The sequence below is a fragment of the Pararge aegeria genome, chromosome 6, assembly GCF_905163445.1.
Source record: "Pararge aegeria chromosome 6, ilParAegt1.1, whole genome shotgun sequence".
Classification (NCBI taxonomy): domain Eukaryota; kingdom Metazoa; phylum Arthropoda; class Insecta; order Lepidoptera; family Nymphalidae; genus Pararge; species Pararge aegeria.
Window position 1 is genome coordinate 18416933 of NC_053185.1, and position 16348 is coordinate 18433280.

Sequence of the window (16348 nt, forward strand, 5' to 3'; positions counted from 1 at the left end):
TTTTATCAGAAGAAGAACACATTAAATGGTACTAAATCGCTAAACCATTAGTAAAAATTTTACAGTAATCGCTTTGAACTACTATTACTCGTGTATTTTCGGTAAACACAACAGCCCTGTGTAATTTTGCGTGGGCAAACATTCCAACACGTAAAGGCTTGGATTAATAAAAATTTGGTAGATACATGAAACGATATAATATCTTTTATTCAACAGAGGTGAATGAAAAATATTCTATCTCACTAGCACAATAAGACGGTGGTAGAGCCTATTCTTGAGAATTCTTTTAATTTATACAAAAATTATAACACAAGAAAATATTCTTTAGAATGATAATAAAAACAAAAGATATGAATCCCACTTGCGAGTCTGGGCCCAAGCGACTGATGGATAGTAAATCTGCCAAACCGGTGGTAGAGTCAGTCTTGGCGACAAAGTAAGCCTCCATGAAAAAAAAAAAATTTTTTTAATAGTAAAACCCAGTAGGTACTATAATTCATTCGAATCCTGACTCCTAGGAAATCCAAACTAGGAAATCCCGAATCTTAGGACCATTGATTGAATCACTGAAATAAAGGAATTCTGAATAATGATCCCTTATTCACCATACTGCGAAAACTTCGTCAGATGTTTGAAGCTGTTCGGTGTAAGACCGTTGACCGAAATTACTAATGAAATATTTATTGAGTGAACTCAACACATGGAGTTAATCTCTTTAGTAAGGTTTTTACAAAACATAATACATTTTCTTTTCCAACAATGTAATTTTTATCATGTCACACAATATTCTCTCTCTCAACAAAAAATTGTATTCTATTACCAATTTTAAGCACCACACTGTAATATTCAGCACGTACGCTATCTACTATTAAATATCCAGGTGACCTATAAATTACCCAGTGATATTGGTATCTAACAATAACATTTTTCAAAGAGTTGGGTAAACAGTGTTATCTTACGCCGATATTACCATTATATTTGCGTTATGCTCAGTGTGGAAAGGTACGAGGAAAGTGTACCACTGTCACAGTGATTCGTAATAGTTTTGCGAATTAATTAAATGGATATGTTAATTTTCAGAGTGCGCGAGAGAAGTCGAAAAAGTCCGGTGAGCTGGTCGCAGAAAGTTAGACATCAGTGGCAGAATTCACCGAAACAAAGTGACAATAAAGGTAAGAACTTATTAAACTATATCTAATTTTAAATCAAAGGTTTAAATTTAATTATTAACACACCGACTTTGTTGTTATTTTCCTTACCTTTTCTAAGATATTTAAGTTCTAAGATAGACGCCATCTATGAACGTATACTAACAATGCTATCTGAAAGTATGTACCGCGATGTAGTTCAGTTAGGCTGCAAGAGATGGCGGTGCATTTCTTTAAAGTAGTAAAACCCGGACCTTATTCACATGCAGTAAAAGGTACTTTTTAAAATTTGCTCTACTTAGTTTATTTAATTGAATAGTTGTATAATAAGTAAACCGTTATTTTAATTGTAATTGATTCCTCAAAAGGTACGTCCATTCAACGGAAAACGTAATGCAATTTACGTAAGAAATAAATATATGCAGACGTTGTTTAATTATTAGAGTGTAAAGCTTATAGGAAATTAAACAAATAATATACCTATGTCTATTAAACTGGTCGTCCGGCGGCTGTCAGTTGTTACATAACAACATGTTAAACGAAATAAAAGTGCCGGTTGCGTATGCGCATAATTTGCTTTGACAATTACTGACAGATGTATTATAATAGGAACATGCGGTTTTGTGGGGTCGACCGACCTATCATATCATATAAATTCAGCGACGGACTGTCTGCGGTTTTATAGAATACAGGAATTTTTGACTGTGACATTTTTGACTTGTTCACTTTGATGACCTACTTAGATTATTTTAGAATTGACTCGTTCCTATTTTTGTGAGTTCAGTTCGAAAGTTCTGAATATCCGTTAATAGCTTTGTTTCAAAAAAGTTGCATGAAAATGTTAAGAATAAGAAGGTCAGTTGAAAAATCGGATTTTTTTTTTATAAATTCCCATGAGCAAGCATCTACTTTTCAAAGTGTTGATATTTTTAAGTTCACGTAGCAAAAAATCAGCGTTTTCATTAATTTATATTAATACTTAATGCTAATAACATACTGAGCTTCAATGAGTCGTGGCTGTGTTTAGCCATTTAATTTATAAACCCATAACGATGCCCACGTTAGTTATACATTCAGACAATTATCATTGGCATAACAATAATACTGCGACAAGCCAAAAGTGGCTAAAACAATGGCAGTTATCTCGTCACAAATCTTGTTTGCAGCGGCGCGGGCGCAGGAATCCGGCAACTATCACATAAACCGCGCCGCCCACCGCCAGTCGGGGCGTGCGCTCGAGCATATTTCAACCTACTCGGGCTTAACTAGGGGTCTATGAACTTGTTTATATGATTGTTTATTTTTACGTTGAAAAAACTGCGATCTCAACAAGTGTCAAATTGTTTTTTTCCTCTTGATAATCGAAGCATCGCCAGGAGATGTTAAATGCAAAACTTGCATTTTCAACCATACAATATTGCATTGTAAAGTCAACATCTTTCTCCGTTCTCATCATATTTTGAATATATTTTTATTTCAATATTTGAATGAATGATTGATTACCTTCACTTAAATGTACGCTACAAAATCGTATGGAAAAACAAAAACAAGTACAACACGATATACGCAATTTTGCGGCTACTACGCTACATAACGTTTTCTGGCATAAAAGACAAATATTTTATAACATTATAGCCTACTTTTGTACTGGCAAACTTTTAAAAGGTAAGGTTTATATGAACGTCGATATGTATACATTGAAAATACACGTAAAATTAATCACTTACGGTTATAGATATGAAAATCTATTTCTTCTATGTTTAAATATAGAAAATTCATGGCACCATTATTATTTAAAACAGTAAGCATACCCAAAAGAAAACTATTTTCGCTTCAGTATTTACCGAATTCACTATAAAACATACCATAACAAATTACATTACAAGCGTTGCGCTCACAATACGATCTACCCTTCATGCCGCCATCCGCGTTCCAAGACCAACAACGCGTCGCGACATTCCACAGAACAAGAGAAGTATAAAAAAAACAATAATAGTCGTAGCTTTAACCAAAACAAAAATGCATCTTATAACAGAATATAAATTATAATATAAATATGGTCAAGATATCCGAACAAGGCAAGTCACTACTTCTAAATTCAAATAGGCCTACCGATGAAGTAAAGAAGAACTTGTGTTTCTTTAAACGAAAGCTTGATCCAAACAACCGTTCTTTATATTGTATGGAGAGGTGATAAATTTACGCCACGAATCTTGCAAAGTTAAGATTTAAAACAAATAGAGAGTTTTAGTAGAAGTGGAGCTTTTTGTTGCAAAACTCGTTTGGGGAAATATCCTATTCCATTCTGTTGCATTACTCTGTGAAGTCTGGCTTTGTTTATAGGCAATGATTTTCCACTTACCATCGGATGAGTCATTTGCTTGGTCCGTCATTTATTAATGGGTGTAAAAATTAGAATACTTAGTAATTAAGTTTAAAAAATGCATAAAAGCACATTTAATACATCGACGTTACTATGCTATTGATGATTTTTTTAATGATAAGGTTGCTTGGAAGCAAGCCACTCCGCAACTGCTGAGTTTCTTGCCTGCTTCTCGGTAGAATCTCTGAAAAGAACATAGGCTACCTTTTATTCCGATTCCTTTACAATTTTACCTCGGTAAATTGTTTACGAGCTAAGCCGTATACTGGAGTTTGGAATAGCACATAGGCTACTTTTTAACCCAGGAAATAAGAGAGTTCCCGCGGGAATAAAAACCCTTATCCACGCGTACGAAGTCGCGGGTACAAACATAAAATACCACACCTTGTAGCAAGAATCATAAACAAGTTATGTTATCGAGTTTCAAATTAAAAATCGATTGGTGAAAGGTAAATGTATGCCTAGGAATCTTCTTTGATTAGGTGTTATTTACTTAGGCATTACCTTCTCCGTTGTTAGTGAAAACGGGTCGGTTTAGAAGTGAGAATTAGGTGGTTCTTCGCATGTTAAGGTCCCATTGCAGAAAATAAGACATTATAAAAATCATCGGACCAGACTTATGAACGAAATAATAGATCTAATTATTTTAATACGCTATCTACTAATGGTTTCTCACCTGGACACATTTTACCAACCCGTGATGCTAATTGTCTAGATCACTTTTTCTTAAAACTCAATAAAAATTTTATATCGGCACATGTAGCAGTGCTTAATACAACTATAACTGATCACTTGACGATTATTCTTAGTCTCACAAATTCAAAATTAAATAACAGAGCTCCTAAAACAAGAATTATAACAAACTATGAAGATGCTTTGAAAACTCTAATAGAAAAAAATCTTTCACTTTTACTGTTTTGTGATAACCCTAACACCATAATTCAACAGCTAATAAGCAAAACAACTGAGTCAATACAAGAAAATTCTAAAACAGTTATAGCACCAAGAAGCAAACGTATTATCAAGCCTTGGATTACTCCAGGCGTCCTCCGATGCATCAGAAATAGAAATAAAATGCAGCAAAAATTTAAACTGTTTAGTTTGAAATGATGATGATGAAATTTTAACTATCACATACAAACGGTATCGAAATTTTTGCAACAATCTAATAAAAAGACATGATAGGGATCAATTAGCCAAGTCAGATAATAATAAAACGCTTTGGAATAATATTAAAAGAGTTACAAACTTATCTCCAACGAAGGTGGATAACACTGCTCTTCTCCGTTTTAGACATTTAGCAATTGATTCTGTTAATCATATTAACAATTATTTTGCAAGTGTAGGTAAAAACCTCGCCAAAAAAATATCTCTGACAACCATCTGTTCACAATTTAATTTTCCAAATACAACACCACATCCTCCACTCTCGTCTTTTGTTCTATTAGCCACGTCAGTTGATGAAGTAAATGCGGTGCTTTCGGGGCTTAAATCCACTAGTGCTGTCGGTTGGGATAACATTCCTACTAGTTTTTTGAAAATGGTCAGAAGCGAGGTGGCCCCAATTATTTCCCATTTGTCCAATTTGTGTTTTGAAAAGGGTATTTTTCCATCCCAACTCAAGCAAGCTATTGTAACGCCAATTTACAAGAGTGGTGCCAGAGACGATGTCAATAACTACCGACCAATATCAGTTCTTCCTTCTATTTCGAAAATTTTGGAAAAATGTCTGAACTTAAGGCTGGTTAAATTTCTAGACGGATTTAATTTAATATCAGAAAACCAGTATGGCTTTAGACGGAACAAATCGACCGAAGACGCAGTATCTGATCTAAGTTCTTTAATTGTAGACCAAATTGACCAGGGTAAAAAGTGTCTTTGTGTTTTTTTGGACCTAAAAAAGGCATTTGACACCGTCTCTGTCCCCAAACTTGTAGAAAAACTGGACCTTGTAGGAATTAGAGGTACACCTTTGGAATTATTTAAGGATTATTTATGTAACCGAAAGCAAAGGGTCAAAATAGGTGAATACGTTAGTGATATGGCTGACATCACTTATGGAGTCCCACAAGGAAGTGTCCTGGGGCCAACCCTGTTTTTGGTCTACATAAATGAACTGTGCGAAATCAAGCTCAAGAATGGTCAGGTTTTCTGTTACGCTGATGACACCGCCATAGTTTTTTCTGGGCATACTTGGAAGGAAGTCCAAGAGACGACTGAAAATGGACTGACCATGATAGCTAATTGGCTTAGCGTGAATTTACTTACACTTAACACAAACAAAACCAATTATATATGTTTTTCAATCAAAAATAGTTCTCAACCAAAAAATGATTTCAGTATCAAGATTCACAAGTGTGGTGATCTTTCTTTTCAAAATTGCTCCTGCCCTACCATTGAAAGGGTATCCTCCACGAAATACCTTGGTGTTATCCTCGATCAAAAATTATCTTGGTACCCTCAGATAGAATTAGTAGCAAATAGAGTCAGAAAGCTAACATGGACTTTTAAAAAGTTGCGAGCTATTGCTCCAATAGACTTACTCAAAAAAATTTATTTAGCTCTGGCTCAATCCATAAAAACCTACTGTATACCTGTATGGGGAGGTGCTGCCAAGACCAGATTTATTGACGTTGAAAGGGCTCAGCGATATTTGTTAAAGGTCATGCATTTTAAGTGTTTTCGGTATCCCACTAACTCATTATATGCCCTTAGCAATGTCCTAACAGTCAGACAATTATATATACTCCTAGTAATCTTAAAAATTCATAAAACACTACACTTTGATCCAATAACTTTAAATAAAAGAACAAATAGTCGCATTGTCTCTACAGTTAACACAAAAACAGCCTTTGCCTCTAGGCAACTAAAGAAACAATCTTGTCTGCTGTATAATAGAATAAATAGAGTTTTGAATATTTATCCACTGAAACTGCATGACTGTAAAAAAATAGTAACAAATTGGATAAAGTCATTAACGTATGATGAGACAGAATCTCTCTTCCTGATTCTAAAGTAAAAGCACACACATAAACACACACACACACACTCAAACACTTACACCTCAAACACACTCAAACACTAACCTTTTCCACAAAGAACACAATGAAAGGGATGGCACTTTATTAAGACTTGTCAAATTATTTTATTTTAGGAATTGCAGTGTGTACAACAGCGTTGGCACCAATAACTCTTATATTCTCTACCGTTAGGAAAGAAGGCATTTTAGCTCTTTAAGTGTATAAAGAATTGTATCTATTCCTTTTTTACATGCTGTATGTATGTTTGTAACTGACTCCTTTGTACTTCATTTTGACCCTCCTAAACGGTCTAATAACGTCCAAACTTTGTAGATTTACCGAGAACCGATTAAAATACACTAATTTGATAAGATTATTCCATTTTTCAATTCGTAAAATAAGATTTTTGTTAATTTATATAATTATCAGTAGATAAGGCAGGAATGATGTTAATTTTAATTTCCAACCATTATCTTTAATTTCTCTATAATAAAAATAGCAGTTTAAGTAAAACTAAAAATCACGTTTTTATAAATAAACTAAACTAAAAAAGGTTAGAATTAGTTTGGTTTTTTTAAACCAAGCGTGTTTTTTTAATTTTTTTTTTTTTACCTTATAGTACCTACAATTAATAAATAGTTTTTACGGTAAGTGTAGGTGCTTACTTGGTCGACGAATCAAGGTCGATGCGACATAACACCAAACAAAGGAAATAAAAAAACAATATTCATCGTTCCAACTGTCTTCACACGTAACCTATGCTATGCTTCATCCTTGACCGTAAAAAATATGGCTACGTCATACAATAGTGTTTATTGAGGCGTAGACTGTTAACCACCTGTATGGGCAGTCGGGTCGAACTAAACTGGTGGTGCGATCATGTCATTGAGACATACCAAACTAGCTGAAGACACGGCTACCTCCGCTTGTGACTTGTGATCAATCTTAATAAACAAATGAAAGCGAGATATCAATCACTGACTTACTCAATGGTCACTCACTGACTGACACTCATGATTAAAACACAATAATTAGTTCAACATAAAAAGTTTAATTTCCCGACTTTAAAATTAATTCTATGTTAATTTCCAGAATGCATGAATTCTCTGTACCAAATTTCGACAAGATAGCTGCAATGAATATTACCTTAGGAACAAATAAACACACGTTGCGTTTATAGTATAAGAATATGTGATTCGATTCGACATGACTCTGCATTGCTCAAATCTCAAATGTTTTATTTTGAAATGGTATTCACAAACAGTTATGTTTGAACACTCTGATGTTATCTCTGAAATCATACTTGTTTGTTGTAACCGCATAAGAAATATTTTGAGAGATGATACGTCTTGCAAAATAGATTTAAAATTAGGAGAACCAAATGAATGCTGTAGCAGATACGAGTATGAAGAGACGATAAAAATTAATGTTTTACGAGTAATATTTTGTAAAAGTAATAAAACAATAGAACAAGTTTTAATCCGGCCCTGGGAACACGCTACGGTGAAAAAGTGTTCTGCTATGTATCAAAAGTCAGATTGCGTCTGAAACTGGTTTAACCATCAACACTGATAGGTCACGGGTCTCCTGCCACAGTGAGAATGGTTAAGGCCGTAGTCCAACACGCTGGTCCAGGGTGGACTGGTGGACTCAACGCGGCTTTGAGAACATTATGGATAACTCTTCGGCATGTAGGTTTCCTCACGATATTTTCCTTCACCGTTGAAACAAGTGATAATTAAATTGTATTAAACGCATATTATATACTGATATTTATCATTCTTCTTAAGGTTAGAAAGAATTAGGTATTTGATTAATCATAAACATAAGCTAAATGAAAATCATCTTGAATTAAAAAACAAATTTACTTAAATAAGTAAGTTTATTGATCTACGTTATTAAAAAACTAATGTTATAATTGAGGCAGCCTTCAAACTTTCAGTAACTTGCAACTGTTTTTACACTTACCGTTCATACGAGCAGTATTACCTTGGTGAAAATGAAAGTAAATAAAACATCATAGACATATTGTCTGTGTATTACAGTTTCTGTGATTTCTTCGTTTAATGTCCCACGTTTAACTCGCACACTTAAGTTTTCTAGCGCTTCTTTTGTAATAATTTCACTATTATTCACTTCTACACGTGAAAAGAGAGCAAAAGTAACGTATGTCAAACAACTGGCACTACACTTTACAAGGGGTTTTTATATTTTACTTAGATAATACTTATCTATTTATATACGCTGTAATAAATTAAGATAATAATAGATATTTTTTAACAATATTCTTAGTTATGTTTGACACTCTCGGGTCAACAACATAAGATTAAATTTTACAAATTCATAGTCACGTGTAGTGTTTTCAACAAAACTTAGATTAAAAAATCTGAGAACGCTATTTGTGCAACAATGGACTCATTATGTATAAGATTTCTTAGAATATTATTATTTTCTTACAAAATTAAGGACGTAAGAATTTAAGTTTAAACGACTCTAAACAAAAAAACTATGATTACCAAATAAAATAAATGATGTTTTTTTTATGCGCATAACCGCAAAGCATTACAATATTTTCTTAGTTTTAAAAAAATAAAAATTGTCATAACCTCTTTTTGGGGATTGTAGGAGTCCGAATAGATGTTATTTTTTGCCACATCTTTGATTGTCCTGTAACCCTAACTGTTCACAGTTTATTGTTCTATGCTAGAAGCCAAGCTTAAGATAGCATTTGTATCTATAGTATATTTTTTATTACCTATCTTATTATTTTAACAATCTTTTTAACACATTTTAGTATAAACAAATGTGTTGAAATAAATAAAAACTAAAAGAGGTATATCTTTATAAATGTATGCTTTTATTACATTCTTATATTTTCAAAACGATCGTTACACTAAATAGTAAAAGAAGGATAGAAGTCATTGAAATAATTGTGGATACTGCATCTACAAATTCAAGTGTAGCTTATATGGTAACAACCTTAAGCGGTCCAATGGGAAGTGTAGAGTCATCGATTCGGAAACCTTCGTTGGGCAATACGGAAACACCGCGCAGCAGCCTGAAACAAGACTTGTATGAAAGCGGTTTGAAATAAAACACGTATTGACTCGTGCTCATTCAAAATCATTCAAATTACGCATATTAGATATTAGATAAAATATTTAAGTCGAAAGTGCGATGTTGATTGATTAGAGTGTGAAATTTATCGATACTTTGAAATATATAAGCTGTATCTTATGGTAATCAAATGAATCCAGTGCCTGCATGGTTCTCAACTTAGACTGTTAGTCTCGTTCTTAATATAATAATATTGTGAAAGTTTATTCGTATAGTTTTTAATGCTCGCTCATTGGGGCTTGGAAGGTAGCTTGTGTGCGATGCCACGTGTTTTAATCTGCATCACACGTCAAAGCGACCTCAGGCAAAGAGATGCAAATATAAACTTTGATGACAGTTTCATTTTCGTGGCTTTTGAAGTATTGATTTTGTAGGGGCCGGGGGCTCCAGCTCTTTTCAAAGAATTGCAAAAACGACTAACCATTAAAAGTGACTATGCTGCTAGGCTAAGTACTATGCCTCGCTCCGATGATTTCGAAATTTTACATTTTATTCTCATAACATTGGTTATTTTATGTTTAAAAAGTAGTGGGCCGTCTTAGTCTCCTCCCACAATGAGTCGGGGCTAAGTTAATGGAAATATAATAAGCAGAAGAAAAAATAGGAAATCTTCTTTGGTAGACGGATAAGGATACAATTTTGGATACCTATAAATTTCATTAGAATTGTATGACGACTTAAAACATCTAACTTTTTTTGTGAGTTACTGAACTTTTCAATCTCTAAGAAATTCCAGATAACTTAACAGTACGTACTTCTAGTATATATGCGTGTTGTTTTTAGGATCCGCAGTCAAATATGGGACTATTTTAGTTAACATCCATTTCACGTGTCCTATAATTTTAGACGCAACTCAACTCAAAAAATCATCCAAATTACGTTTCTCCGCAAATTCATTCCACGAATAGCTATGCAGGTCGGTACAACTGTTTACGTCTTAAAAGAAACGTGAGATCAATTAAAGTGCTCCACTTGTCGGTTATGTCATAGGTATTCTTACAGATTTTCTTACGTTTGAGTTTATTGAGACTAATAGTAACATTAGTGATTGCATAAACTAGTATTTTCAGCTCAACAAAGCACCACGTTAAATAAAGTAAGAGCGTCGGAAATTGTAATACTTGACAATAACTGAAGAGAGAAATCACGATTGTGAATCATATTGGCACTTATTTCATTCACATTGTAGTTCTCAATGTTATTATGATTGTTCTAATTTGACAAGGCAGGCTGTTTTCAAGAGACTTGATTGAGCAGCATCACGTTTACAACATTTAGACTGTTTGGAAACACAGCCAAAGTCAAAAATATCTTTATTCAAGTTGGCACATAAATGGCACATTACATGAGAAATTTGTACACGGTAGTGAGATGGTGGCGATAACCATATTCGTTTACTTAAAACTAAAGCTACTAGGGTTCCAAACGCATCCTGGTTTAAGAAGAAGCCGTAATCGATTACGTCTTTTATACTATAAAAGGACTATTCTATAAGCTAACTTTTAATACTAACTTTGAACTTTTTAAGAGAAATCTCCAAGATGTCAATGGGTCATCATATGACCAATACCGGAGACACGTGTCCTGTAGTGGACAGGGCACGTGTCTCCTCCCACAATGAGATGGCCCAGTGCGGATTGGTGGACTCCACACACCTTTGAGAACATTATATAGAACTCTCAAGCATGCAGGCTTCTTCACAATGTTTTCCTTCACCGTCGAAGCAAGTGATATTTTTAATTACTTTAAACGCACATAACTTTGAATAGTTAGAGGTGCATGCTGGGATTCAAACATGGCCTTGCATCCAATAAAAACCATGTGTTTCTCGATATGGGTGAGAACGCATACGGGATAAACTTAGTTATTCAACGCAAACATGTTTGCGAGATTAAATTATTGTTACAATAAAACTCACGCTCAACGTAAAATTTAATCTAAATTATTACTAGAGAAATGCGCGAGTAATGGTGCCCAAACTGTGTTTCCCCTTCTTTTGAAAAAAAGGAGACAGCTTTTACAGACAGGTTGTAATTTATCATTATATCTCGTAAATAATTTGGCACTAAGAAGACTTGCAGTATATGCATATCATTCAGGTATCTACTGAAAACAATTTGTAACTATCCATAACAGAGGCATATAATTGCTCCACTTATCGTAGGTACTCTTCCATTTCATCTACGGATTCTGGTTTTATTTGATGTTACAGAAATTACTGAGTAAATGTGAATATTACTGAGTGAAATGATAACTTCATTTCATGGAAGCGGTGATGGCCGCATTGGGAGCCAGTTCGAATCCCAGCACGCACCTCTAACTTTTCAAAGCTACGTGCGTTTTAAGTAATTAAAATATCACTAGCTTCATCGGTGAAGGAAAAGATCGCGAGGAAAACTGTATGCCTGAGAGTTCTACATAATGTTCCCAAAGGTGTGTGGACTCCACCAATCCGCACTGGGTCAGTGTGGTGAACTACGGCCTTAACCCCTTCTTATTGTGGGACGAGACCGGTACTCTGTAATGGGTTAATGTGATGACGATGATCAACTTCATTCGTTTAAGTAAAACTAAAGTTATGTGTCCTGGGTCTACCATTTATTTAGTTACTTTGCTTCTTAATATAGTCTCTACAAGTCTGTAGAAACTATTAAGACTCAAATTCAAAATTCAAATTCAAAATTCATTTATTTCAAGTAGGCCTAATATAAGCACTATTGAAACGTCAAGTCTATCTGTTTGTAGTGACTCTACCACTCAATATTATAATGCACACAAGAATTTTGTTCTTGTAATTATTGACTAAACAATTTGCTTAGAATATACTGACTATTTCTACAGTTGTATCGCCAAAGACGTTTCCACCATGTCCACTGTCGAAATCGAAATTAATTACCCCGTTGATACAATGCCCTAGATTGTTTTCACCGTCAGGAACCAGTTTGCTCAAATGTGGTTCTACTTGAATATCGTTTTCAGATTCAGCTCGAGTTAACGCAGTCACCGTACCAGTTACCGAATCCCTTTATATTATAACGACTTCGTATGCGTTAATATTTATCTGTGGCGTAGGTGTAAAAAGTTGATTTACTTTGGAATTTATATGCATACATCATCATCCCTTTACCGACCCATTGGAGGCCACGGGTCTCCCTTCAGAATGAGAAGGGTTATGGCCGTAGTCTACCACGCTGGCAAAGTGCGGATTGGTAGACTTCACATGCCCTTGAGTATTTTATGAAGAACTCTCAGGCTTGCAGGTTTCCTCACGATGTTTTCCTTCACCGTTTACCGCGAATGATATTTAAATTCCTTAAATTAAAAACGCACATATCAGTGGAGCCGTACTCGAACTCGGTCTCTACGAAAGTTGTTTTATAATAATGTTTATAATACTCCCTTCAATGGGTAGTTGAAATAAAGACGAAATTGCGTTTCTGTGAAAATACAAGAAACAACATTTAAAGCCCTTACTTCAGGTCTTTAAAATCAAATAATTGCTTCTTAGAATAAACTCTTAAACATCTTTTTTAAATGTCACTTATCACTGTAAAAAGCATTGGTGACTTTCAAAATGGTTCGATATATGAACTCGAGGAAAAAGTTCTTTATATACATATATATATGGATTTTTTTGTCAAAACAAAAACAAAACTGAAGAGATGTAAGATTTTGATATATGTTAAAAACAACAAAGGAAAAATTACTATTAGGAAACGTAATATTTAACACATACCTACTTTGCCATTTTTTTTTAACTATACCCGCAATTCCGAAATTCCGATACATAGTTTAAGTGTAGATAGAAACCATATTAGTTACTTTGCATTAATATGCTATTTCTATCTCAATTAGAACAACCCAAACATAGCTTCAACTAACCACATTGTCAGTTAGTTAGGTTGTAATCAACATTACCTGTATTAAATTGGTGAAATAATGGCAAAGCAAACAATGCTATCGCTGAGTACGAGATATAAATTATAGCCTTTAGGTATCTCCTAAAATAATCTCAGGTATAACTCGAGATACCAAACGCGGCAATGAGATGACGTAGCCAAATGCCATTTGTTCATGCATTCTCGTTGATATGAAACAAGAACAAGTTGCTAAGCTACACACTGAGCAGATATCGTTGCCAACTTTCCAAACGACTTATTTTATAAAGTCTCAGTAATAAAGGTGCGGATTGGAAAGAAATAACTGCTATTTAATAACCTTTAGCTAGAAGCTTTAGATATGAGGACAGGGCCTGCATCATCCGTATCTTTTTGTATCGTCCACAGAATATGGAGCAAGTAAATGGTGTGGCGCATGCCGATATTCTATTTTAAACCAAGAATATCATGTTTAAGCCATCATCACCATATCAACCCATTACCAGCCCACTGCAGGGCACGGGCACATATGAGAAGGGTTTAGGCCGTAGTCCACCACGCTGGCCCAGTGCGGATTGGTGGACACCACTCGCCTTTGACAATATCATGGAGAACTATAAGGCATGCAGTTTTCTTCACTATGTGTCCTGCACCATTGAAGCAAGTGATATTTCAATTGCATAAAACGCACGTAACTTAAAAAAGTTAATGGTACGTGCTGGGATTCCAACTCGGACCCCGAAAGTGAGGCCGAAGTCCTATCCAATAGGCTGCCACTGTTAAGTAATTCGTTAAAAAGAGGTGCTTTTAACTTTAAAGGGATTTGTCTTCAACTCTTTGCACAGAGCATTAGAATATTCACTGAATAATGCATGGAAGGTTTTCCACTGGTCTGGTCACTTGCAAATGAAGAGGCCATAAGAATAAGTTTTGCGATTTCGTTTCAGGTTTAATGAAAAGTTTCCCGAAACGTATACGACTAACTAAATATAAATAAGATATTTTATCTAATTATCTCTGTTTCTAATGTTTACTTGTACCTGCTATGCTAATGCTAATTTCAACCCGGCCACCATAGCGTATCGCTGTTTTAGGTTGGCCCGTAGGTTGATGATAAAATTGGTGAACTGTGTAGAAGGCTTCAATAGGGGGTGCTACGTAAATGGTTATTCAGGTGCGCAGCCGGTAACCGCCTACGCTCGCTGGAAGGGAGAGGGGAGTGCGCGCGAGTTTGCCCTCCGACCGCGCGAAAGACGCACGCGCCGCGCGTTAAACTTCTCAGTGAAAGTGCCTTAAAAACAAGTGCAATCGTACAAATCTAACGTAAAACGATTTATGTGTGTGCTTATTTGTAGAAAACGTCAGTATTTTGTTTACTTTTCCATACGAACCGTTGGAATACCTGTTTTGTTCGTTTGACCATCGATGGTAACCAAATTGAGAATCGTCGTATATAACGTTGCATTGCTGTTATTTACATCAAATTTTATTTATATATATGAATGAATACACTTTTATTGTACACCAAAGAAACAAAAAGTAGTTACAAAGATTTAAATACAATCAAGAGAGTACAATTTGGAGAGTACAATATATATATATATATAACATAAAAAAAAACTACTTTATAAACTAATACATGTTTTTTTTTAATGTTTTATTTAACAAATCCAATATTACTTGAGGAAACCTCTATGACTGGGAGTTTTCCATGTTCTCAATGGCGTATGAAGTCTAGAAATCCGCATTTGGCCAGCGTCGAGAACTACGGCCTAAACCCTTCTAATTTCTAGAGGAAACCCGTTACCTGTAGCGTGACTACATTTTTTTTTACAATTGAGCCTAAAGATTTGCGTCCTGAGCCTAATAAACTCAGACGACTTTTCACTCTGAGAGGACCAGTGCCCTGTAGCGGATTAAAATTTTCAAATAAAGTACAATGTATTGTTCTTACCAATATACTAAATGTTATCGCAAAATTGCGCTTTACCTTTCGTCACGCTTCGCTTCGGTCCATTAGAGTGACTATGTCTGTTCTTGCTTCATCCTATTTATCTTGAACTCCTTCGTTAAACGTGAACACGAAATTAAATTAGAATGTAGATAATTGCTTACTTAGGCTTAAGGCCGAGATTATGTTGTTTAGCTCCGAAGTGCGAATGCCAAATTTAGACAATACCACCGGTCGTAAAATTATGTATTCATTAATGCCTTTTATAATTTTGTTTACCATTTATTAGACTTTTAATTTGGTTTCGTAATATTTTGATTTCTAATTTGTATTTTTCCAATGGGGCATCATTACAAAACCTGATATTTAACATAAATACCAGTAGTTTTACCTTTAATTATTGCTATAATCACCGATTCAAATTCAAAATTCAAAATTCATTTATTTCAAGTAGGCCCAATTAATAAGCACTTATGAAACGTCAAGTCTGTTTGTAGTGACTCTACCACCGGTTCGAAAGGCAGATTCCACTGAGAAGAGCCGGCAAGAAACTCAGCAGATTGCTCTTTTCCAACATCATTTTAAAGTTTAACAATCTTTAGAATTTTTCTGTTTTGTGAGAATTGAGAGCGGAGTAGCCTGCTTCCAAGCAGCCTTGTCGTTTAGGAATTCATCAATCGTGTAGTAACCACGATTTATTAATATAAGATTAAAGGCTATAGATATATTTTTCTATATGGGAATCTAAAATAATGGCAGTTATTTGACTCATTAAATATTACATTGAATTAACATAAAAACTTACACTAACTTACGAAAGCTAACTTAAGACAATCAATAAAGATTGATTT

General features: G+C 34.6%; 1 protein-coding gene across 5 annotated transcripts in view; it reads left to right on the top strand.

Annotated features, from left to right (window-relative positions):
• LOC120624469 (rho guanine nucleotide exchange factor 15) overlaps nucleotides 1-16348 on the top strand; it is a 158020-nt gene that overhangs the window by 94407 nt on the left and 47265 nt on the right. For all 5 annotated transcript variants that reach the window (XM_039891031.1, XM_039891035.1, XM_039891034.1 and 2 more), the window contains one exon: nucleotides 1081-1172. In XM_039891031.1, coding sequence (XP_039746965.1) covers nucleotides 1081-1172 — 92 coding nt within the window. The remainder of the gene's footprint in view (nucleotides 1-1080; nucleotides 1173-16348) is intronic.